Source organism: Strigops habroptila, chromosome 18 (assembly GCF_004027225.2).
Source record: "Strigops habroptila isolate Jane chromosome 18, bStrHab1.2.pri, whole genome shotgun sequence".
Lineage (NCBI taxonomy): Eukaryota > Metazoa > Chordata > Aves > Psittaciformes > Psittacidae > Strigops > Strigops habroptila.
This window is the reverse complement of record NC_044294.2, coordinates 217,756-242,133: the sequence shown is the minus strand read 5'-3', so window position 1 is coordinate 242,133 and position 24,378 is coordinate 217,756. Positions and strand designations below refer to the sequence as shown.

At 50.6% G+C, this 24,378-nt stretch overlaps 1 protein-coding gene across 4 annotated transcripts; it reads right to left on the bottom strand.

Moving 5' to 3' along the window:
* Nucleotides 1-65: 65 nt before the first annotated feature.
* On the bottom strand, nucleotides 66-24,272 carry DENND2C (DENN domain containing 2C). 4 transcript variants are annotated; one of them, XR_003989637.1, is made up of 20 exons: nucleotides 21,293-22,321; nucleotides 16,696-17,669; nucleotides 14,746-14,894; nucleotides 14,081-14,193; nucleotides 13,557-13,724; nucleotides 10,807-10,903; nucleotides 10,068-10,112; nucleotides 8,694-8,875; nucleotides 7,549-7,658; nucleotides 7,042-7,111; nucleotides 6,625-6,702; nucleotides 5,665-5,805; nucleotides 4,657-4,805; nucleotides 4,094-4,271; nucleotides 3,745-3,786; nucleotides 3,155-3,171; nucleotides 2,738-2,843; nucleotides 1,011-1,250; nucleotides 616-702; nucleotides 66-240 (listed from the first exon to the last, which is right to left on the bottom strand). XR_003989637.1 is itself a non-coding variant. In XM_030473243.1 (19 exons), exons 2-19 carry the CDS (start codon nucleotides 17,511-17,513, stop codon nucleotides 209-211), a joined length of 2,805 nt encoding a protein of 934 aa, XP_030329103.1. In that variant the 5' UTR covers nucleotides 17,514-17,669; nucleotides 24,211-24,272; the 3' UTR covers nucleotides 66-208. The 4 variants fall into 4 exon arrangements, 3 of the variants coding, with proteins under 3 accessions (XP_030329103.1, XP_030329102.1, XP_030329101.1); XM_030473243.1 differs by lacking the exons at nucleotides 3,155-3,171; nucleotides 21,293-22,321 and adding an exon at nucleotides 24,211-24,272; XM_030473242.1 differs by lacking the exons at nucleotides 3,155-3,171; nucleotides 21,293-22,321 and adding an exon at nucleotides 24,012-24,083.
* Nucleotides 24,273-24,378: the final 106 nt, after the last annotated feature.

Here is a 24,378-nt window from a genome sequence, read left to right as displayed (position 1 = left end):
CCGGTGCTGGCCCCGCCCCTCCCGCCCGCGGCCGCGCGGCGGGGGCAGGCTGAGGCTCGGGCCGGTTCAGTGACGCTGAATTAATGGTTTAATAAGGCGGGAGCCGCGCCCGGCCCCAGCCTCCTGCAGCCACAGAGGAGCCCGGCTCCGGCCGCAGGGCAGGCGGCAGTCCCGGCCGCCGCTGGCCCGCAGCAGCAGCAGCGCCTGCTCATCGCTTCTGGAGAAACTTCATTTTACTGCCTGTGGAGAAATGAAAGAGACACGAAGTGTTCAGCACCGCTGAAGGGGCAACTGAAAACAAAACACGAGCGCACGAGGCAAAGAGGCGGCTCTGCTCTCTTTCCCATGCAGTTATTCGATCAATAGCAAAAGCCTTCCCTGCCAGGGTGCTGAGGCGCTGGCACAGGCTGCCCGAAGAAGTGGTAAATGCTCCATCCCTGGCGGTGTTCAAGGCCAGGTTGCACAGTCTTGGGTGGTATGGTCTAGTGTGAGGCATCCCTACCCATGGCAGGGGGTTGGAACTGGACGATCTTAAGGTCCCTTCCAACCCCAACCACTCTGTGATTCATTTAAATAAATAAAAACAATCAACACAAAGCAAGGGTGTCCCTTTACCAAGACTGCGAAGGATTTTGTTCATTCCAGTCGGTTCAGTCCCTGGAATACTCTCCAAATACTCCAAAGCACGGACCTCAAACAGGCCTAAAAGAGAAAAACCAGAAACAATCACTCACCTAATAGAAGAGCTATTCCATCTTTTAGCATGTGACAGCTTGTATCATTAACAAGGACGTTACAAAAAGGAAATCATGGGTGTGATGTAGGCTACAGGATGAGAGATGTAAAAATTCTTTGCTTCAGCCCTAGATTAGAAGGGCAGGAGCTACCATTGACACCAAAATGCCAGTGGGATAACTCGCCAGGACAAAAGGTGTCCTAAGAGTTAAAGTCACCTGGCATAAGACTCTGAAAGCGAGTCTGTAAAACAGGAAAGTAAGATCCAGCCTCACCTTTGACCGGGTTCTTTCTCAGCTCTCGGTCCTGGATGAAGCCTGCAAACATCTGTGTTTCCATGAAGAAGTGCAGGAAGTGCCGCACATTGCGCGAGACGTGAGACTTGCGGAACAGCTCCCGCTGGAACACGCGCTCCCCTCTCTCCGTGACGTTCATGTGCAGGGAATAGTGTCCAACGATCTCCACAAAGAACTGCACAAAAGCCTCAGAGACCAGGGAGTTCAGGGGCAAGTCACCTGCGAGGAGGACAACAGAGGAGACGTTTCCCCTCTACATTTGTCACTTTGGTCCCTCCTCTTCTACAAAGAGGAGCAGCAGTTACTTTTTAGGCTGTCTCAGACATGAAATCCCAGATGAGTGTTTGACACCAAAGAAGCCACAGCTCAAGTATTAAGATTTCTCTCCTATTTCAACTCTGTTCTGCAGCTGAGACAGGTTTCACTCTACAGGTTTTCCAGCAGTTAAAGCTTTCACAATTTCTCTTCCCGTGTCAAACACAGAGTGTTTAACAAGATGTAAACTCATAACAGACTAAGTTGAATTCTCTTAAAGAATCAGGCAAATTACAGAACACAGACCCACTGGAAAACTACCTTTGTTACTTCTGATGTGGAATGACACCATTTTCCAATTCTCCCAGTGCAATTTCTCAAGCTCCTCAATGCTCTTTAAAATTCTCACATTTATCTGATGGATTATGCAGAAAGCAGTTCAGCTTTGAAAACAATCAGTGGGATTACCCTCTGAAGTAAAGAAACTTGCTGCCTTCTCTATTTAAGAACCATGTTCCCTGTGCCACTTCAGAAAAATCAAAGAAAACTCAAAACACGGGAACTGACACACTCGGCCCAAGAAAAACTCGAGCTGTACATCTACAGACTGTGAAAAGAGGAACAAGTGTTAGGACACAAAACTTCTAACACATTCGCAAGAGAGATGTTCATAGAATCAGACTGATTTGGGATGGAAGGGACCTTAAAGCTCATCCAGCTCCAACCCTCTGCCACGGGCAGGGACACCTTCCACTAGAGCAGGTTGCTCCAAGCCCCTGTGTCCAACCTGGCCTTGAACACTGCCAGGGATGGGGCAGCCACAGCTTCTCTGGGCACCCTGTGCCAGCGCCTCAGCACCCTCACAGGGAAGAACTTCTGCCTCAGAGCTCATCTCAATCTCCCCTCTGGCAGGTTAAAGCCATTCCCCTTGTCCTGTCCCTACAGTCCCTTGTCCAAAGCCCCTCTCCAGGTTTCCTGGAGCCCCTTTAGGCCCTGGAGCTGCTCTAAGGTCTCCCCTTCAGGAGCCTTCTCTTCTCCAGGCTGCCCCAGCCCAGCTCTCTCAGCCTGGCTCCAGAGCAGAGCTGCTCCAGCCCTCGCAGCAGCTCCGGGGCCTCCTCTGGCCTCGCTCCAGCAGCTCCACGTCCCTCTTGTGCTGTTGCCCCAGAGCTGGACCAGGGCTGTAGGGGGGGTCTCCCCAGAGCGCAGCAGAGGGGGAGAATCCCCTCCCTGACCTGCTGCTCATGCTCTGGGGGTGCAGCCCAGCACATGGGCTCTGGGCTCAAGCACACACCAATGGGTCATGGGGAGCTTCTCGTGAACTGCTTGGGACTGCCTTGACCCAGGTGCAGGACCTTGCACGTTCTCAGTAAGGTCACAGGAAAATAGCTTTCTAAAATATTTATTTCCTCTCTCTCATTTGCTAATGGGAAAAAACTTGTCCATAGAAGTACCTTGTGTGTCACTCTGCTGATGACACAAGATTTCACTTCGTTCTTCCAAGACTTGGACAAGAGCTGCCTGGAGTTTATGGGGCAGGATCTCGTCTTCATCTGACACCTAAAGAGAAAAATGGCCATTTTGAGAACCTTTTCATGGTGAACTGATGAGAAATACTCATAACGTGGCTAAAGCAGCTTGAGGGAAGTTACTCTGTGATACGGTTTGTCTTGGGGGAGAACACACATTTGCCTTGCAGCCACAGAAATGAAAACCATCTGCTCAGCACCCTCCCACTAAATCCCTGAAGTCACACACACAACCGGCCAGCACATAACAATGTGTGCTATATCCATGACACAGACACAGGCTTATGATACCAGTGATAAAACACACAAAACTAACAGAAAATAACCCAAATCCTTTACTACCTTTCTCCAGTTGCAGGCTGCAATGTGAAACAGAACAGTAAGGTAAGGAAAAGGAGATGCAAATATCCTCCTGAACTAGTAATACTCCCATACGTTTACAGCGACTTGTGAGGTAGAAGCACATGAGGTGAAGAGTTCAGCAGAGAACTACAAGCGAACTGTGATAATTTGTCTCCACAACTATCACCCTTGGGGGGAAAAACCAACCAACCAAAGGAAACCCACCCCAGGTAGATGAGAAAGGAGAAAGTCCTGCAGAGAACATGGACACAGCCAGCCAGAAAGCAGCAGAGCCTTAGTGGTCCACTTCACATAATGAACCCACTCATTATCCCTGTTGAAATCAGGCTCAGACAAGCAGCATCTTTGGCTTCACAGAGCTCTGCACCTCGTGCAGCTTCAGTCTTGCAACAAAGATTTGTAAGCCTGTTCCCTTCTCTATTGGTCAGAAAGGAATGCAAGATACTTCTTCAGCCACTGGAGCTTCCATATGAATACCAGCTTTTGCTGAGGTCTTGTTCTCATTTTCTTTCACTGATGCCTTTTCCTGGCATATAACCATGAGTGACTGGTCCCATTATTTCACTCACCTCTTGCAAGAACTTGTCAGCACAAAGATCGACAATCAGCACCTGGGGAAGGATGTACAAAACACACAGACTCTTACAATCAGGTATGTTGCTGTACAGAAGAAAAACCCTTTTCCTTCTGAGTGCCAGGGGATGTCACACACCCAACACAAACTGTGGCCTGTCCATAAGGACAGTGAATAGTATTGATCCTTGATACCAGTGGGACACCCTGACATGTACCTGGCAAGTTCACCAACCTCAGCAAGGTTTGAGAGTTTATATTAAGACAGAACGCACAGAGATTATTCCAGAGGTCAGCCTCATACTGTTGCCACTGGCCCTACACTGTGCTTCACCCAATTCTCACCTCTTCTATGGGCAGGTCCTGGAGCTGTGGTAACGAGCAGGAGAGAATGCCAATTAGGAATGGGGTCGGAGAGCACACAATATCAATCATAGAAGCTGGCAGGACTGGTATGTAGGTGTGTTGCCAAGTGAAGGGATAAAGCGTTGCAACTGCGGCATGGCCACATTTAGACAGAGTGCTAGAAAGGTAAGAGAAGCACAGGGTGGATTGTCAACATCTCCTTCAGTACCTGGCTGCAGACACAGGTTAGAAATGCTCAGGGGAACATAATTCACACACATTTACACATCAACACAAGCCCCATGCATCCACTTTTAAAGGCAATTCTGAGGAGCATGGAATAGCATCAACCCAGACTAAAGAGGTAAAGGAAACACTCCTTTATCTCCTATCTTGGGTAAACAGTATACTCCAAATTCCAAGCGTGCACGTGTTGTGTGAAAAGTCTGCAAAAAGCTTGTAAATGTCACTACAACAAGCTAGACAAGCTTGCACATGAAAACAGGCCCAAGGCAGAAGAAAACACTGTCCCTCAGAACCAGTCACTCAGGCTCCGCTTTTACCTTAAGTTGTCAGCGACAAAGATCACCCTCCTTTCCAGCAGGAGAGATGCAAAGACACGAATCGTGTGAGACACACTGAGACACTTAAAGAGGCATTCGAAGTCAACATGTTCCAGTCGGGAATCCAGCGGGCGGCAGAGCTCCAGCACCTACAGGCAAGCAGAGACGCAGAGCACTGGAGGAGAAGAGCCACCGCAGAGCCAGGCCAGGCGAGGGGCAGCCTGGCTAGAACATAGAATGGGGGCTCCCTGCAAGTGGAACCCCATGGCCTGGACAGTCCGACCGCGCAGATGACTCCCAGACAGCTCTGCCTTAAAAGCACGGAATCACTTCTACAGTAGATGATTCAACAGGGTTTCTGTGGCAGCCTCTCTTTGGACTTAAAGACATAATCCCCACTTGTGTGCAGTTCTGGTGTCCCCAACATAAAGACATGGAGCTGTTGGAGCAAGTCCAGAGGAGGCCACGAGGATGATCAGGGGCTGGAGCACCTCCCATTTGGACACAGGCTGAGAACATTGGGGCTGTTGAGCCTGGAGAAGAGAAGCTGCGTGGAGACCTCAGAGCAGCTTCCAGTGTCTGAAGGGGGCTACAAGGATGCTGGAGAGGGACCTTCATCAGGGACTGGAGCGATAGGACAAGGGGTGATGGGTTCAAACCGAAACAGGGGTAGTTCAGGTTAGATCTAAGGAAGAAGTTTTTTACTGTGAGGGTGCTGAGGCCCTGGAACAGAGTGCCCAGAGAAGTGGTAAATGCTCCATCCCTGGCAGTGTTCAAGGCCAGGATGGACAGAGTCTTGGGTGACATGGTTTAGTGTGAGGTGTCCCTGCCCATGGCAGGGGGTTGGAACTGGATGATCTTAAGGTCCTTTCCAACCCAAACCATTCTGTGATTCTATGATCTTCAGACTAATATTTTGGAGGCAGAATCACTCCACAGGTCAGTTTGCAGAGTGCCGCGGTGCCCCAGACACCCTGACACAGCAGAGCCACTCCTGGTTTCCCTTACCTCATTTCCTGCTCCTGGCAGGAAACTCCTCACAGTAATTGTGCGTCCAGGAGCAGGGAAAGGCGCCTCCATGACACTGCGCATGAACGGGTGCACCAGGGCTGGGGACATCTCTCGCCTCTTCTCTACTTCGTCTAAAATCTGCAAGAAAATACACTAGGCATTGGTTTAATGCTTGCTGAGGCCAGAGGAGATACGAGCCTCTGTTAGAGCACCCCATTCCATAGCTACATGTGAAGGCTCCAACACAGACTCACAGCCCTCTCCTCCCTCGCTTGGGATCCCTGTGAAAGCTCCTCTCAAATATCTGAGCAATGAAATGGGAATAGACACCTGTGAGTACAACTCTCCATTCTCAAATCCAGTCTCTTGTTACTGTAAGGAAATGTCCTGTACATAGTAATTGAATTATCGCAACTAGTTAGAGGACTAAGAAGAGCAACACCCCATCCTCCTCCCCAGTAATCTTTCTGAAACACTCTTCTAGAAACTCCGTGCTCCAATGATTAGAAATGAGCATTTTTTTAATCATAAGCTTGCCCCTGTATTCTTCTGCAACAGCAGTTCTTCACCTGCAGTGGCTTTCCCCAGTCTCTACCTCTTTATCTACTCTCCTCATAGGGCTAGGAGAAATAAGCTGAGATCCGCCCCCCCCCCCAACTGATTTTCCATTTCCAAGTCATGGAAGAAGAGGATGAAGGGGCACTATCAGTCTTATCAGGCATGAGGAGCCACTTTCTGACCATAATTTGGATGAAGGAATGGTTGTCTGTGTATCAACTGACAAGTCTCAGCACCAGTATCATTTTATTTGCCCTGTCAAAGCGAAGGCAGTGAGGAAGCACCACGATCACTAAGCAATTCTAGACTGGACAGAAGCACCCAGTTACTTTCTGGAGCTTGCAGGTTGTCAGAGACTCAAGTCCCATAAGAAGTAACGGGTTCTTCTTCCCACTTCACCTTGGAGAAGAGGTTGAAGCAGCCCAGGCGGCTAACGATGCAGTACACCTCAGGAAGGCGCTTCCCTTTCCCTTCTGGCTGAAAGACAACAGGAACAGTTATGCTGAGAACAGGGATGCAATAAAGCACCTAGCACCTACACTGCAGCTGATGTGCACAATTCCTTCTGCTGGAGTTCCCTTTACACTTCTGACTTAAGATTCCTGAGGAATGATGAGTTCCCAGAGCTGTCTTTCAAGCCCAGAGCCCATTTCACTGTATTGCTGAGCATCATCATGCTCCCTCAAAGGGCTGGTAACAGCAGCAGCACAGGCAGTATGTAACCCACATGGGAAATGACTGCTGATTCACGTCATGCACTTAACTGTGCATTTATCAATGCATTCTTTACCCTCAACCCAGCACACAGATGCTTACCAGGAGCTTCTTGCAGTACCCAAACCAGCGGCTGCCATCCTCACCCGTCAACACGAAAGAAAATGTTTCACTGGGGAACCAAAGAACAGTGAGGGTTAAATTCACCAGCCAGTTCAGAGAAGAGACTGACAAAGCTCACAAACTACAAGCCATTTTCTTTCTGGTCATGCTGAAGACCCTCTGCTGTGGTTAGCAAGCTACTTTGATCTCTATTCAGTGTAGAAACCTGCAGCCCATGGACTCTCGTTCAACTACTACAGCTCTCTTCCTTCCCAGCTGCTTCTCAGTTCCACCAAGGAACAGCAGAAGCACTTGGCCTGAACAGACATTACAAACTTCCTTCTTATAGGAAAGAAGGGGCTCAGGTAGAAACAGCACTTCCCCTACCACCGGCGTCAGGGGTATAGCCTTTCCCATTTTAACTTGCTCTGCAGTTCCTCTGGTCCAGCCCCCGAGGCTTTCAGCATCGCCTGTTTCAGGCATGAGTATTCAAAACAAAGCCTTTACCTTTTAAGGTCTGATGCAGGAGACCAGTCTTTGGGATCCGGAAAGCAGAATTTGGGAATGACCTTTAGCCTCTCTTCAGTATCCTTTGACTGTCTGAAGGGATGTTCAGTCTGGAGGAGTAACACATGCATTTGACGTCACTTAAGTGTGGTGCACAGCTGCAGCGTTTAAAACAGTGGGAGACAGCATATTCCTGACACTTCCCAAAGCTGAACCATCAGATAGCTAATGCCCAAGCATAGGAGAACATATTCTGACTGTAACAGATTTCCGGTTCCCTCTTGGATCTTTCCTGCTCATTGGACCTTTGTAAAATTACCCAATGGTCTTGGTAAGAAGTGAGGAAGCATTTACAAGCATGGCCAAGTTTACTGGGGAATAAAGCTAGAACTGACCCCCCCAAATGATGGCTGTGTCAGCTTGCCCCAGTTCTATTCCTAGGAGATCTGAAGACACTAAGAGGTACAGGAATGTGTTCAGCTTGTGATGTGCAGATCACTCAGTTGTGAAAACAGTGTATCTGAATCCTATGTCCCAGTTACCATGAGAGGGCCCAAGTCAAACCCCTCAAAGACTACAGGACAACTTTCCATGCTCAAAACTGCCCAGAAGGGGCAAAAGGAAGGGTTTTAAGTAAGAGAATAGGAAATGGTCCTGAGAAGTTGAAAGTTTATTGCATAAAGCTGATTACAGACGCTACCCCCTCAGTCAGCACATCCAGGTTATTCCAGCATCCCAAGCTGTGACAGCATGAAGGAGCAGTTAGGAAAAAAACACAGCATTTTCACAGAGTAACAGTTGTACAAAAGCGTTGATGTCCTTGGGCACAAAGCCCAAAGAAGAGGGTGACAAGCAGATTACTTGGAAGCAAGGCTATTTTTAGAAGGGAGACAAATCAGAACACCCCCACAACTCCTGGGCAATGTTTCCTGCACAATCTCAGCATGACAGACTGTCCCATGTAAAGTAACTCACCAAAACACTGGAATTTGTGTGTAACAGAGCAAGGTGATTCATATTCCATGCCTGTATCCTAACTAGTGGCCAGCTTTACTAGTGAAGAGTTTAGGAAGGGATATACGCCATGAGAGGAAACAAAGAGCTGCTGAGTGTGTCTTGTGGGCAGGTTTCCATGCAGCTCCTACCTTGCTGGGAAACTGCTGTATGATCTGTGGTGTGTAGGTCATCTCAGATGCCTTCTTGTGCAGCGACACCACCACAAACAGCTCAAACAGCCGCTGCTCCTGAAGCTCTATCAGATCCCTCTCCAAAGTCTGGTAGTGCGGGTTCCTCTTGGAGGCTGACCTCAGCAGGCACCTGTGTCGACCTGAAGAAAGGAACAAACCCAAAACCAGGCTGTGGCTACCACTGCCACACACCTACAGGTCACAGAAGAGGACTTGTCACTACCTTTAGAAGGGGAAAGAGGGATGGGTGCATTTGCCTAACATCACTGCTGCACTCTATGGGACTCGGGACTCCTGCAGCAGCTCCTCAAGCACAGAACTGTTCCAGATAGGGGACCACTGGCCTTGCAGCAGCTCTACAAATTCCTCTTAGAATCATAAAATGGTTTGAGTTGGAAAGGACCTTAAGATCATCTAGTTCCAACCCCTCTTGGCCGATAGCTAGCATTCTCCTGCTCTTTCCACACATCCCAGAGGGACAGGCCCTGGTAAGGATGAGGGAAGCCCAGCTTCACCAGTTCAGTAATCGCCAGGCCTCAGGCAGCCAGGACTAAAGCAGCATGGGCATTCAAGAGAGGCAGAGCCAGTTTCCTGGCCAAGAAACCTCCAGGCTGGGATGTCTTGACAGGCAGCACCGACTCACAAGCACAGGCACAACACCCTGATGTAGGAAATTCCTGGGGCCCAGGCACCGTGACACATTCTGGACAACTCTGAAATCAGGCAGTGACTCAATCACTGTACTTCTGCAGAGACTCTTCACATTACTCTCAACATAAAACAGTGGAACTTCACTGTTCACTCCAAGTTAAGGCCTCATCTATGCTCCCCTCCAAGCAAATGAAACATCTAAAAGTATGTATTTTGAGTCTGTAGTTTGGGCCTATGATCAAACTCAGGACTGTGGAACCAGACAAATAACCACGTGATCTCTTCCCAGAGGAAAGGGCATTTCACAACAATATACATGTAAAACAGAACCACAGGAAGGAAGTGGAGGCAAAATAACCTCAAGTGTTAGCAGCAAAGGTGATCCAGAGCCAGTCTTCTGCAAGACACAGTTAAGTGTGACTCTACCAACCCAAAAATTAATCTAATTCAGGTGACTGGTAGATTGATGGCATTAAACCTCAGGAGGAGGGCAGAAATAGAGGTTGATTTGCCACAGCAACAGCTCCCAGCCTCGGCCATGCTGCCTTTTAGATATTCCCTTTCTCTACCTTGGCAGAAGCCACGACAAAAGCAATGACTAGTCAGTGTGCTTATCCCAGTAGAGCCTTAGCCAAACGTGTAGTGCTGTGGGGATGGGACCAGCCCTCGTGATTCACTCACTTTTTGGCTGATTTTCCGTATCACTTTCATTCCCACTGGTTTCACCTGAAACACACAGAGTTTTCATTTATTAGCCATGCAGAAGGAAGATGGGCAACACCCAAAGTTGGGCAAGAGAGAGAACTTTACACTCATCATAGCAGCATCGCTCAGGACTGCCCACCTATCCTGCTCAAAGCAGCAGCAAAGAACAGCCAGGACTGGGCAATGTGCTACAGCAGAGTTGATACCAAGTCACTGTTTCTAGTAAACCACCTGTAGGTCAACTGAACACAGGCAAAGAACAGAAACCAACTGGCTATTTGATACCACAATAAAAGTTAACAGTATATTCTGCTGAACAGAATATACTATAAATAAAGACCATACCATGGCTACAAAAACCAGAGGAACACAAGAATCTCACTTTAGAGGCACACAAGCGATAAGTGGAGTAGTCAGAGGTGAAGCAACTTGGGGGTTTGTTCTGCTTTTTTGAAACAGCACTTTTAAGCAGCAGCCCAGGCTCAGACCACAGAGAATCTTCCAGCTGTGCCAGTATTAAACTTGGGTTAAGCAAGTGTTCCCAATCTGAGCAGTGCTGAAAGCTCAGCAATTAGAGCTGCAAGACATGGGACAGTACTGTTGAGCCAGCCCAGCAGGAGCTGTGGGAGGTGGTGGTGCCTGGCCTGCCAGCAGTACCCCGGGATGTGCAGGAACTGTGCTGCTCAAGAGGTTTATGGTGCTGGAGACTCTATACCTTTCACTGGAGGTGCTTCTCTCCCAGCAGGACTGAGCAACTTCACCCTCTTCTTTCCACGCTTAGAATCAAAGATCTCCTGGATTTTTAGTACCAGCTGAAATCCAAAGCAGAAGCAGATGTTAATGTGGAGATCCAAAAAAAGGCTCCCAGGTGCCAACAGGACTGCTGCCCAATAGCAACCATCTAGCACCTCAACACTTGGAAAGGCTGCCCAAGTCCTACCAGGCTGAGAGTCTGCTTGCTAGAGTACTTCTAGCCCAGCTCACTGGATAATGAATCCACACAGAATTTCTGCTATGAGAGATTCCTGTTAGCACAACTCAGAGCTGACACCAAACTGTACAAGCATTCTGGCATCAGATCTCCATTTTTTATTAGAAAGGCCAACTGCAAAGGCACTTGCAAGAATATCTTCTGAGCCCTCCACCACAAAGGACTCTGAACTCTGCATGCTCTCAGGCACCCCAATTCTTTCCAAGCCCAGAAAAAGCAGAACACTCTCACTGTAGGTTAGGGTTTGGTTGGTTGGTTGCTTGCTTTTTTAAGTGAAGTTGGATGTCAGACAGCTTGAGAAAGTTCTCCAAAGCAGACATTGGGTGCAGAACGAAGCTGCTCTAACACAGTCCTTGTCCCAGGGTAGTTTGCTAAAATGGAAGGATTATGCGTCTTTGTTTTGCATAGGTGAAGAAAGACAGTGGGATAGACTGGGAGAAAACACCTGGAAAAACCCATAGCCCAGTGCAGACTAAGCTACAGACATGAAAGAAGGGTCAGCACTTAAGACATTCCAAGTCAATGCTGTTAACCTTCCTTCCACTGGTCACAATGGCCTTAAAGCCAAAGTCCTAATGCTTTCTGTTCCTCCTGCCACTGCCTCCCTGGATTCCCCGCTCAGTTGGCAGGTATAGATGCTGTAGGTGGCTCTGGTTCTGTGTGTCAAAGGAAGAGTTATGGGAAATGCAGTGAGCAGGTCAAGTCCATTCTTGTCTCAAGTTAAGAATTCATTAAATGCTCCCACTGCATGTAGGAGGGTGGGGCCCAGCCATTTGTCACCACAAATGCTGCATAAAAAGGAAGATCTTCTGCAAGAGAACCTGTTTTTCAGCTTAATCCTTTATCCCCAGCTTAGCAAACCAGGCTTAGGCTCTTCTCCTTTTCAGATCTATTCCTCCCCATTTTCTGCATTAGCCAGTCCCAGCACAAGGAGGCTGCAAGGAAGAGAACAGCCGACAGCAGAAAGCAACTCTCCTCCTGCAAAACTGCCTTCTTCCCCCTCCTTACAGCCTTACCTAGAGGATTTCTGTGGGAATTCTCTGGGTTTTGTGCAGCTGGAAAAGATGCAGGGAAAGATGTTGGGTGTGTTTATGTGTTTCTTAAGCAAAAAGCAGCTTTATTCTTCTCAGACTCCAACCCTTTTCTCAATCTCTCGGGCAATCTTGGCTCGATTCTTTGTGAGCAAAAAGAGTCAAGTGTGCTTCCTGCATGCAAATTGCTACCACATTTCTGGAACAGGTTTGCTGTTGGAGAATGTTTTATTTTCCCCCTCCAAATGGAAGATTCTCTCCATCACAGCATTGCTATAACCTTGCCATCTCCTTCCTGATTTTCCAGGCCTATAGTTTGTTTAAAACCAGACAGAAGTTGCTTGTTACTCTGAAGCACTTCATGTTTGAACAGTGTTGTGCAGCTCTCCAGCTCTGCCTCTCAGTCTCGTGCAATTTGAGAAAATGCACCCAATTTCCACAAGAAATAAAGATCTGCAGAAGTTGAATTATTTTTCCGTGGCAAAAGTAAGTTGTTGCCACTTCCACAACTGGAATTTGAGGCCGATGAACAAAGTGCCACCGCAGTGGTAGCTGCAGCTGAACTTCTAGAGCACGTGCTGTGCTTTATCACTGAGGCACATGAGCTCATCACTGATACCGCTATCTAGAAAGATTCCACACGTCAAATGAGAGTTACAACGGAGTCCTCTATTGTGAAGGTGGATTAAAAGCCTTTCTCTGGCCTGAGAAGCACATAGTACACAGGTAGGAGGGAGCAGGAAGAGGCAGCAGAGGGGTAGGAAGGCTTTGTGAAATGTACTTATCCCTAAAAGTCACTCTTCACCTTTAGACTACGAATAGACTATGAAATGCAAGGGTATGTTCCTGATGGCAAGCAAAGAGCTCCAAGCCAACATGCCAAGTAACCAAGGGCCCAGCCAGCGACTCACAGCAGCCCCACACTGTCAGCCACTAACAACCCAGTGCCTGAACCGACAAGATAAGGGTCAGTCTGAGAAGTCATCAGGAACAGGAGACATGTACATACAATTGCACAGAGCTGGCCCTTTAGCTCCCAGAGAGCTTTCTCGCATTCCTGCACCACATTCAGCACAAACCCAGCACCACTACACTTCATGGAAGTGCTAGCAACAAGGCTTAAATGACAAAGCACAAGGAAGAACTCGTACTCACGCACAGCACTGATCTCCAGGCCAGCACCCCGTACTCCATTTGCAGATTGTTGGCCAACAAAACCACCACTGTCCCACTAGAACTGACACTCTGGTTTCTGATCCCCAAATACCTGCCCTGCTACTTGGAGGGGGAATGGTTTGAACAGGTTCACTTGTCCACACACACAGCAGTGCCAACTAGCATTCACCTGCCATGACCACTTACAAAGCACTTAGAAGGTGCTAGCCAAAGCAGCAAGACTGTGAAATGCCATGCAAGAAGTAATGTTTCACACTTAAATCTCACCCAGGGTAAGCTCTTTCTCCTGCTAGCAGCCTCTACTGCTCGGAACAGCTTCCACTCAGACAGTGTGACAGGCAGGGTTGTGTCCTTCACCATTTTCCCTCGGAAATTTGACTGGGAGGGCTTTGGCTCAAGAGTCTTGCGACTGAGGAAGGGAGGTTTTGGGGGAGGCTAGAAAACAGCATCAGAAGAGAAGGTTAAGCATGGGATTAAGCTTTAGCCCAAGGAGTCAGATTATAAATGACAAACTTCCTGCAGCCTCCTGCTCTACCAAGATCTCCATCCCACCCCACATACTCAAGCATCTCATCAACCCTCTCTTGTTCCTATTCTTTTGCTCCTTAGCAGCTTAATCAACTGCCATTGCCATGGTTGTTCATTATCATTTACATTAGTAACAAACAATAAAAAACAAGGAAAACCAATGATGTAGCAGTAGGGAATGGGGAGCCAGGGGGGAGCACAAACAGGGCCCCGGTGAGGATGACTTTCTGGAAAGACATGACAACTTAATCCCCTCATCCTACCTTGGGAGCTCTACTGGTGCTCCGGGGGGGCGGCAGCTTCCAGACAGATGGGACCTTCCAGAGGGGTAAGGGCAGCGCTCTGATATCTTCATATGGGTTCTCTTTTGCAGGACCTGGAAAAGCATTGGGCCTTAGGAGATTTAGGAAAGGAGATTAAGACCTGCAGTCTTGCAAGGGATGTAAGCAGGGACAGGGTGCAGTTGCCTGCCAAGCTTTAACAGGGCCTGAGAGAGACTTGGTTTAAGATGGGTTAGGTTCCTACCACTCAAAGACCCTTCTAACCCACTACCATCAACTTGGCAAACTGTGCATGGACTCAGCAAAACAAGACACTTCCAGCATTGCAGAGAAAGTAGCTCTATTGCAAAGTAGCTGATTTTGACAGTGGTCACACTGATCTCTGTGCAGCACTCGAGCAAAGCATTTGAAGAGTTGATAAATCAGTTTAGCACAGGCCAATTTAGGGCTCTTCTATAACATCTGAAATCAGGCTGTTCACATGCAGATAGTTACTAACGTCAACAAAAAATGCCAGATGGGGAAGACTTTAAAAGTCACAGAGCTGGAAAGGGCCTCAATGCATTCTCATCTTCATTCCTCCCTCCCCAGCAAATTCACTACCCTTAAATAAAGTGAGCGCATCCCCCAGAAGCACAGGCACATACAGATAATGTCCTCGTAGATGTTGTCTTCTGACTGTGTGTAGACAAGCCTGGATCCTGTAGTGCCATTTGCCTCTTCTTGAAGCCTGTGGGACTTGGTGGTTGCCATCCGGTTGCGGAAGCCCTGGATGTCCTCAAACTCAAAAGATTTCCTAGAGGAAAACCAGTGTAACTTCTTCTAAAGGCAACTGCATGTACCAGTGAATTGCTGTCTCCAGTCCACACAGAGTATGATCCTCCCTGGGGCCACCAAGCACAGGGATGCTTCACTCTGGACTCTGATTACCAAGTGCTGAGCTTTAAGCCCAGGCAGCAGCTCAGCCCCACATAGCCACTCACTTGCTCCCACCCAGTGGGATGCAGGAGAGAAGCAGAAGGGTAAAAGTGAGAAAACACTTGGGTCAAGACAGTTCAATAGGTAAAGTGAAAGCTGCACACACAAGCAAAGCAAAATAAGGGATTCATTCACTGTTTCTCCTTAGCAAGCAGGTTCAGCCATCTCCAGGAACGCTCCATCACACACAACGGTGACTCAAGAAGACAAAAGCTGTAATTCCAAATGTCCCCAATTTTCTCCTTCTTCCCCAAATATTCGTTGCTTTTACCATACGGCGTGGGACATCCCTTGGCTCAGTTGGGATCAGCTGTCCTGGCTGTGTCCCCTCCCAACTTCTTGCCCAGCCTGCTCACTGGTGGGGCAGCGTGAGAAGCAGAAAAGGCCTTGAGGCTGTGTGAGCGCTGCTTGGCAATAGCTACAACACGGGTGTGTTATCAATGCTATTTTCACCACGAACCCAAAACATAGCACCACACAGGCTATTATGAGGAAAATTAACTCTATCCCAGACAAACCCAGCACACTAAGTGAGTCCTACTCACTTACTCTGGGAGATTTCCAACTTAAACATGAAGTTAGAGGCTCCATGGCCAAGCACACTTCTCGCGAGTCCCGTCCTGTCAGAGAGGCAAGAACCCAAACCACATTTTGCAGACTAAGCACTTGCAGCAGTCCTCAGAATTAGGGCACTGCTTCCTACTGGAGCTCACCTACTGCCCCTGTGAAGGGTGTTCTCACGTTCGTGAGCTTCAATTCTCATACGTTTGGCAGCCACTTCAAACTCATGGCACAGAGATCACAAAGGAGCTGGCAGGGATTTAGCCCATCATCGTAAACCCTGGGCTGTTGCTGCACGCTTTGCCATGGTGAAAAGAGTCCTAGCCACATCTCCACCTATCATGTTCACACTCCTCTAGCACAGCCGCCCTAGGCAGCTCCTCTGTAAGCAGAACCAGCATCAAGCTAGCTCAGAGGTTTTTCACTGTGCAACAGGGACCTATGGATGGGAAAAAGGGAAGAATAGCCAAACCTGCTGCAACAAGAAAGCTGGAACATTTAGCAGCCACACTGCACAAAGAGAAAGCTATTCTGTAATCCACAAACTGCAACTAAGGACAAGCTCAGGGCAAGAAGCAGGCAGCGCCCTCCATGGGACCAGCATATTGTCACTCAACTCTGTTGAGTCCCACACCTTAGGGTGTGGGACTAACATCTGTTTGGAGCTTTTAGGCTTCCTTGCAAGATTATTATGCAGTGGAACAGGCTGCCCAAAGAAGTGGTAAATGCTCCATCCCTGGCAGTGTTCAAGGCCAGGTTGGACAGAACCTTGGGCAACATGGTCTAGTGTGAGGTGTCCCTGCCCCTGGCAGGGGGTTGGAACTGGATGATCTTAAGGTCCTTTCCAACCCAAAAGCTTCTATGATTCTGTGATTAACAGCAGCAAAAGCAGAGCATAAGCAATGCTGGAAAGGGGATACTTTAATCCAGAAATATCCTCTCTCCATCAACAGATGCACCATCAGTACTAGCACTTGCACAAGGACATGGTGGCAAGCAAGCTGTTGGAACCCATCTAGAAACTGATTTAAGGAGACATGAGAGATGAATTGCTGTACCTCTGGGTTCTCCCTCTGATCCTCCTGCTGGCTATTCTCTTCTCAGGATTGTTGGAGGATGACACCGAGTCTGCTCCGTGCTGCTTTTGCAGGGGAGCTTCCCTGGTAGCACTGGCATCACTACAGCTTCCAGCACCCTTTTCTGCAAGATAGCGGAAAGTCCTGCGGGGCTTGGGTGGTGGGACAGCAGCACGAGGTCGTGGGACCTCCTCTTGCCCCTCAGCCTCAGAGTAAATGTTTTTCAAGCTCCTCTCTGCCCTGCAGAGAGATTCTGCTCCTTTGATTTTAAGTTCTCTTTCTGTGGAGCCACAGCTCCTTTGCTTCCTCTGAAGGTCCAAGGGAACTGGTGGGGCTTTGCCAGGCAGAAGGGGATCTACTCTCCTCCACAGAGCTTGCGAGGTGTAGAAGTTTCCTGGCGGCAGTCTTGCCTCTGGGTCAAGGAGGCCAGCTTGCAGCTCTCCTTTCTCCTTGGCTTGGGAAGCTAGGCTGTATGCACAGGACATGAGGTCACCAGAGTCATCAGTCTGCAAGCAGCCCCACGCATCTTCCCTGAAGTCCAAGCCCAGGCTCTTTGGATCTTTGGACCCAGTCCTTCTGCCCTCCTCCGCATGGTCTGGCTTCACTTTGGGTAGAGCGTGGCAGCTAGGATCATACTTTACTCCAAAGTCCTTCAGCTGCTGTTTCTCATTGCTGGAGCACCCTCGTGTCCTCCCCTCCCACTGGGAGATCTTCTGCTTGATGTTGCGGCAGTGGCTCCGGGAGAGGGTCTGCACAGCAGAGCGGGAGAAGCTGTTGTCCACTGACCCCGTTGGGTGCATGGCAAGTGCCAAGGCGCTCACAAACACCCCATCTCCAGCCTTGTCCACGTCCACCTGTGTACTGCACACATCAAGCTGGCGTGAGGCTCCAAAGCACCCACTGGTGTCCAAGAGCCCCTGGGTGTCAGCTCTGCAAGGACAGCCTGGCAGCACGACCTGCAGAGAAAGAGAAGAGCAGAACCATCAGCTGAGCTCCAGCCATACACATCACTGCTGCTCTGGCAGTTGCTGAAGAACATTCCTCCCCAAATCACATGTTCCAGACTGGTTTCCAGAGCACACTGCCCACAAAGCCTGTTTGTGTAGCACACTTCAGGGAGGGCTAACAAAAGGAAAGAGAGGTCCCACTGGCTTTAAAAAACCAAACAAAACACCACAACAGGAACAAAACCCAGCCAGGGATCCCAAGGGTCCAAACTCAAGGAAAGCATTTAACAGCAGAGGAACACAGCAGCACAGCCTGTCTGCAGCAGGGCTCTCAGCCAGCCCCTCTGCTGCTTGCTTGGACCGCTGCAGGTCAGGCAGGAGCGCTTAGCTCCTCCTGATGCTCTGAGCACCTCAGGCAGCACACAGCAAACCACTGCAGCAGGATGTCTTTACAAGAGCTCCCAGCACAGCAAGATACCACGTCAGCTCCAGAGGAAGGGAACCCCATCTGCTTCTCCAGAGAGTCAGCAGCAACAGGACGGCTGCTGCTTCACGCAGAAGGACTAGGCCAGTTGTGATGACTGGAGAAGAGGTTCCTCCTCCCAGGAGTGTGCTCCTGCATCACAACACAAGTAAAAACCTGTCTGATGTTCTGCTTGTCAACACCTGACCTAAATTTGCCATCAAAGGGACTGGAGGGCAATGGTGCCCAGCCTGTGGCTTGCAGCCAGGGGAGGTTTTAAAAGGCGTACAAGAGGCCAAAATGCAGAAGAAACTGGTGAGTTCTCATGCTCAAGAGGAAAACAGCCCTGTGTTTAGGTCAGCAGAGGAGAAGGAATGCTAAAGAAACACTCTGATCTACCCAAGCAGAGCCTGCACAAACAGGAGCTATGCTCTTTGAGACCACCCCAAGGTGTAAGCCAGAGGACAAAGCAAACGGTCCTCCAGGTAGTACAGGACAAAAGGTGGGTGAAACGGCCAGGGAGAACCTGGATGGCTGCACAGACCCAGCACCTACAGGTTCAATATGACTTTAGTACAGACACATGTGGTGTCCCCAGCCTCTATCCCTTCGGCTCTACCTGTAGCTCTGTGGAATCCCCAATATTCTCAGAAGTCCTGACCAGCACCAAGCATGTCTCTGAAGAAGTGAGGCGCAGACGGCACTGCGGCTCCAGTGCCAGCTCCAGCACGGCACAGCTCTCCCTCCCCACTCCTGCCAGCAGCAAAGTGCAGGCAGGCCATGAGCAAACAGAAGAGGGCTGCTGATCCCACCACAGAGGGGCAGGGAGAGGGCAGAACAAGTTGAAGACTGACACAGAACACAGAAAACCCAAACCCCACCTACCCCCCTGCCCCCAGCCCCCTCGCCTGGGGTACTGCAGTGCTTCCGTGCCCCACTGCGAGACCCTCTTCCTGCCCAGCCAGGCTGCTCCAGGCAGCAAGGAGCCCCTGCCCTCTCCTATAAATAGGCATTGTTTCCAACACATCCTGAGCCAGAGCAGAGCCATCCTTCCTCAATGCCTGCCTGCACAGCTCTGATTAGCAGACAGGAAAGCAACCTTCCCCTTTCCTATACCGTTGCAACTACTCTCAGTGCTGCTCCTGAGGACCTGCCAGCAAAGAAGCTCTGATGGGGAACGCCAGGTTAGGAGAGGGGTGAAACAACCTCCTTTCAGCCAGTATAGCTTCAGAGCCACCTTTACTCCCTGCCATGTCTTCAAACACGGGACCACTGGATGCAGAACTCACCCAGGGACAACTCACCCAGGGACAGGACTCCAAAGGACATTGCAGTGTGCAGCAATGGGCTTATTCACAGGATTAAGCACTTCAAGGCCATCATGTGCATTGATGGAGCACGTGAAGCTCCATGCTGACAGCAAGCCCACGTGGCACTAAAGGCTCCCCTGCGTCCCAACAGCACTGGCAGCTTTCCTCTCTGCATACACCCCCGGGGGTTCAGACCAGCAGCCTGGAAAACATCTGCAAGCAGCATCCACGAGGACATCCAGGCAGAGCAGACTGGGCAGCCCTGTTGCCCTTTCTGCTTGGGTCCATCCCCAGAGCGTGCAGGGCTGCCTGTGCTCAGGCAGGTCAGGTCTGCTGGCTGCCAGCCTGCCCCAGATCCTTCCTCCAACCACCCACATGGGTAATGGTGCAATAACAAGTGCATTTGCTGTAGATTCCTCAGCCGGTCTGACACATTTCTGATATAGAGCCATGCTCCAGGTCAGCCTGATGCTCCCAACCTCTCCTACATCCGTGCCTCCATGATGAGGCACAACCAGCAAGTCCCAGCCAGCATACAGGTGCTGGTGAGACCCTGCAGGGCTGCCTCTGATTCTGCTCACTGATGAATACCCAGAGTTCAAGCAGTTCACCCAGTGTTCAAGCAATCACCCGACTACCATCCAGAGCTACACAGACCCACACGCAGAAACAGGATCCACACTGAGCTCATTTCCTCGCTGTCATAAACCTACCAAGTAATATTACTTCTCCAGCCAGTGGAGCTCCACACACTTCCTGGAGAAGCAGAACTATTTAGAAGGTGAAGCCATAAGGTTCACTCTTGAAGCTGTATAGTTTTGAGTGCAACAGCAAAGGTCTTTCCAAGGCATGTCATTGACCTTTGAACCACCAGATACACCTAGAAACACGTAGCTCCTGGCTCATTTTGAACACAAAGCACAGAGCACAAGCTTAAAGCGCTCACTGCTCTCTCCTGCTCAGTGCTGCTCCACCAGCCACAGCCCTGAACTGTGTCTTCCAAAATAACCATCTGAGGAGAAGAATGCAGCTCTTCACCTGCCCAGGCTTGCAAGCTGCTATCAAGAACTAGGCATTTAATCTAAGCTCATCACATAAGCCAGGGCAAGAGTAAAGACTGATCCTGGGTGAGGAAAGAGCAGACCGAGGTGGTCTGATCCAAGCTAATAACCCTCAGATAAGCCAAAACACAGCTTAGGGACACAGAACTGGTAGAGACCACCCGGGTGAGCCAGCCAGCACTTGCACCTCAGGGACCACACACCCCATTCCTTTCACAAACAAACCAGATGTAACATGACTGCTTCTCTCCTGACCTCTACTTCCAAATTCTTTCAGTGGCTTCAGGATGCTTCACAGTATTTCCACAGAAGCCAAATATATCATCCCTACTGCGTGAGCAGTTACAGCAGTTTGCTGCAGTCGAGAATGCTGAATTACTTCACTGAAAGTGGGGGTTTGGGTGAAGAGAAATATAGTAATTTCCAGACAAAGTATCACACGTTTCTCCCGAAAGAGAGCCTCTTGGATCCACACTGTTTGAAACCAGCTCCCGCCTCTTCGTCCCAAGCAGAATGAGGCACAGTCACGCCACATGATAGATAGCCCTGACTCTTTTTTCCAGTTCTGAGAGCCAGAGAGCACACGAAGCATTTTCCATGCAATGTCTCAAGACAATTCCATTTCCTGAAATCACACGCTCCAGGAGACAATGCTGCCACTGCTCTCCAAGAATAAAATACTCCGATGCTGAGGTCAAGCCCATTCCCCGCAGGTGCTGCTGGCACCCCACAACCCCCCTTACCGCCCTCCTGCCAGTAGCTGATCAGCTAAACGAAGGCACTAACACACCACCTTACCTTATCCTGCTGCACCACGGGCATGAGAACACGCAAATCACTGCCTTGGCAAGCCCATGCAGTCCTGAAGCAATCTCTCACTCCCTTTGTGAGAGCCGTGCCGCTCCAAACCACCCAGGAGACCTCCTCGTCACCAAGCCTCCTGTGCTGGCAGCCAAAGAAAAGATAGTTTCTGGTCTCCCGAAGCCCAGGGAAGCTGCCAGCTCAGTGCTGAGGCATGAGGGGGCAGCCACCACAGCAGCAAAGACCCGTTCTAGAGTCTTCAGCTACTCCCATTCCATTCTACTCCAGGATGAACCTGAAGCTTTTCTGAACCAAACTCTTGCCATGCTGATGCCTGAAAGACATGGGCAGTACCAAACAAGCAGATTTTATATCAAAATAAGTAACACTTCAGGAATGCAGCATGCTTAGTCATTTCCATCTCGATACAAAGCAGCTCTATTAACTCATTCAAAGCTTCTGCCTGTCGTGCTGAGAAACGGAGCTCCATCTCATCAGACAGCCCCTGGATGTACTAAATGTGATGCTAATCTTAATTACATGGCAAAAGGAGGTTAAGTCTGACCTCTGCATGGGTCCCAAGACTTGTACTGAGAAACATACAGATCTTTTAACTTTCAGTCTTTTTCTGAAGTGATGAAATCCCACTTCTTGAAAGTTTTTACCCATGCTAAAAACCAAACTGCTTTAAACATGGAAGCCCTGAAGGCTGCTATAGCAGAGGACACCCAGACAGAACCCACAACATACTATTTTTAAAGTCATGGGTTTTTAACCTGACTCACAGGATCTGAACTCTCGGGTTAGCAGGACTGACTCACACACCACACCACAGGCTGGCTCCATGCCCCAGGAATGCCGCAGCTTCACCCAAGAACTGAGATCCAAGGTGGGGACAGAGAAAAAGTTAAACAGGAGTTATCCTGGAGCCGTTTCCTGGTGCAGCTGCAGGAGGTGAGATTCCAGGCTTCCCTCAGGACTGGCATCACCATAAAGCCACCACCACCTTTATGTTACAGGGGCCACCACAGATGGGAAGTGTGAGGCCACAACAAGCCACTTGTTCCTTTGGAAAAGTCTCAGCAGCATGAAGGCAGCTGCACAAGAGGGTGCAGACCGAGCTAGCACCAGAAAACCTCTCAGACACATCCAGATAACATGTTCCCAGAGCAACAGGGAACATCCATACTGGAAGACCAAGGTAAGAACTTTGCCAAGCAGCAATGCACAGTACTAGGACTCAGCACTCCAGGACAGATCCTCCAGCCAGCTCTTTCCAGCAGGAATGTTTTACAAGGCTGCCAATAAATTTATCCCCCCTCCCATACCTGACACCCTCTGACATTCTGCACATGCCTTCCCTTCAAGGCAAACTGGAACAGACAGTCCAAGAGAGATGCTTTTTGGGACAGGGCACCCAAAATCTTCCGGGGTCCGTCTCTTCACTTGTCACATTCTATCCCTGCAGGAGTTTAACTTCTAAATGCTCAGACAGTAAGCCATTCACCCAGTCCTGCCTGCAAGCCCCTGAAGGGACAACCAGTCTAAGTAGAGACGGAAAGACCCAGGAGCCACCAGGACCCTTCCATTGCTCCAGCAAACACCCTGATCAGGGCCTTTCCCTCACCACTGGACCAAACTCCTGCACCTCCCCTCTGGCTGACAGAGGCCACATGGGCTTGTTCAGCAGGTTCTCATTTCTCTGCCCCACTCTCCCTCCCCATGCAGCAAGGTCACCACTCACTCGCCATCCCTCCTTTCTGTAACTGACAGACAGGGACAGCAGAAGCCACAACCACCATTGCCCAAATACACATCTCCAGGAGCTGTTTTTCCTGCAACTCCTTACACTTCCATCACCAGGGCTGATGCAAGTCCCAGCTGTCAGGCGAAAGAGCTCCCACCACTATTAGGGCTTTTATCAGTCATGGTAGCCAGATGACAGGCTGTGGTCAGCCATGGTAACTGGGACAGAGGGACCTACACAGTGACCAGGAAAGGCAAAGGGAGGCTGGTGCAGCATAGCAGCCTACACACCATGCCCTCAGGCAGCCCTCCCAGAAACGACCTCTGCAACACCTCAGGCCTGCACACCTCAGCGCAGCAAAGCACAGGTATCTAGTGCTACCTAAACCATCACAACCTCCTAGTAAATAATTTGCCTTAACGAAACTCTGTGGAGGATCACAGCACGGCTGAGGTGGGAAGAGACCTCTGGAAGTCAGGTCATCCAACCGCGGCTCCAGCGGGGCCACCTACAGCAGGTTATCCAGGGCTGTGTCCAGGAACATCTCCAAGAGGGAGACTCCAGAACCTCTCTGGGCAAGCTGTGCCAGCGCTCGGTCACCCTCAGACTGCAAAAGTGTTTCCTGATGTTCGGGGGAACCTTCCCGTGTCCCAGGTTGTGCCCATCACTGGAAAGCGCCTGGCTGGGTCCCCTAGGCACACACCGATGCCATTCCCACACACACCCCGTGCCCTCTCCGTGCGGAACAGAGCGAGGGACTGCGGCAGGACACGGGGCTGTTGGCTCAGCCGAGCGGGCACCCACATCCCCCGCGGGCTCAGCTCCCTGCCCTGCCCGCGGGGGAATGCTCCGGTCACTGCTCCGCGGGACCCGGCACCGGCCCCCAGAGCCGGGGATGACGAGCCCCGGCCGTGGCACCGCTCCCCTCCTCGCCCAGGGGCGGCAACCGCCGCCGCGGTGCTTCCTTACCCGGTCCCGGCAGCCCTGGGCACCGCCAGCGATCGGGCCGCTGCCGGCAGCAGCACCCGGGGCCCGGCCGGCTCCGCCGCCAGCGCGTCCCGCTCAGCCGCCCCGAGCGCGGCCCCACGGGGAGCCCTAACCCCCTCCCCGGGCCGAGCCGCCCGCCCCGAGCCCCCCGGGCGCCGCCGCTGCCCCCGCCCCGCCTCACCCGCTGCCACCGCCCGGCCCCGGCCCCGGCCCCGCTGTCAGGGCGCTCCCGGCGCGCTCCGAGCCGCCCGCCCATTGGCTCTCGCGGCCGTCGCTCAGGCGCCAGCCCCGCCCAGCCCCGCCGCCGCCGCCGCCGCACGGGGGCGCTGACACAGACGCTGGCACACCC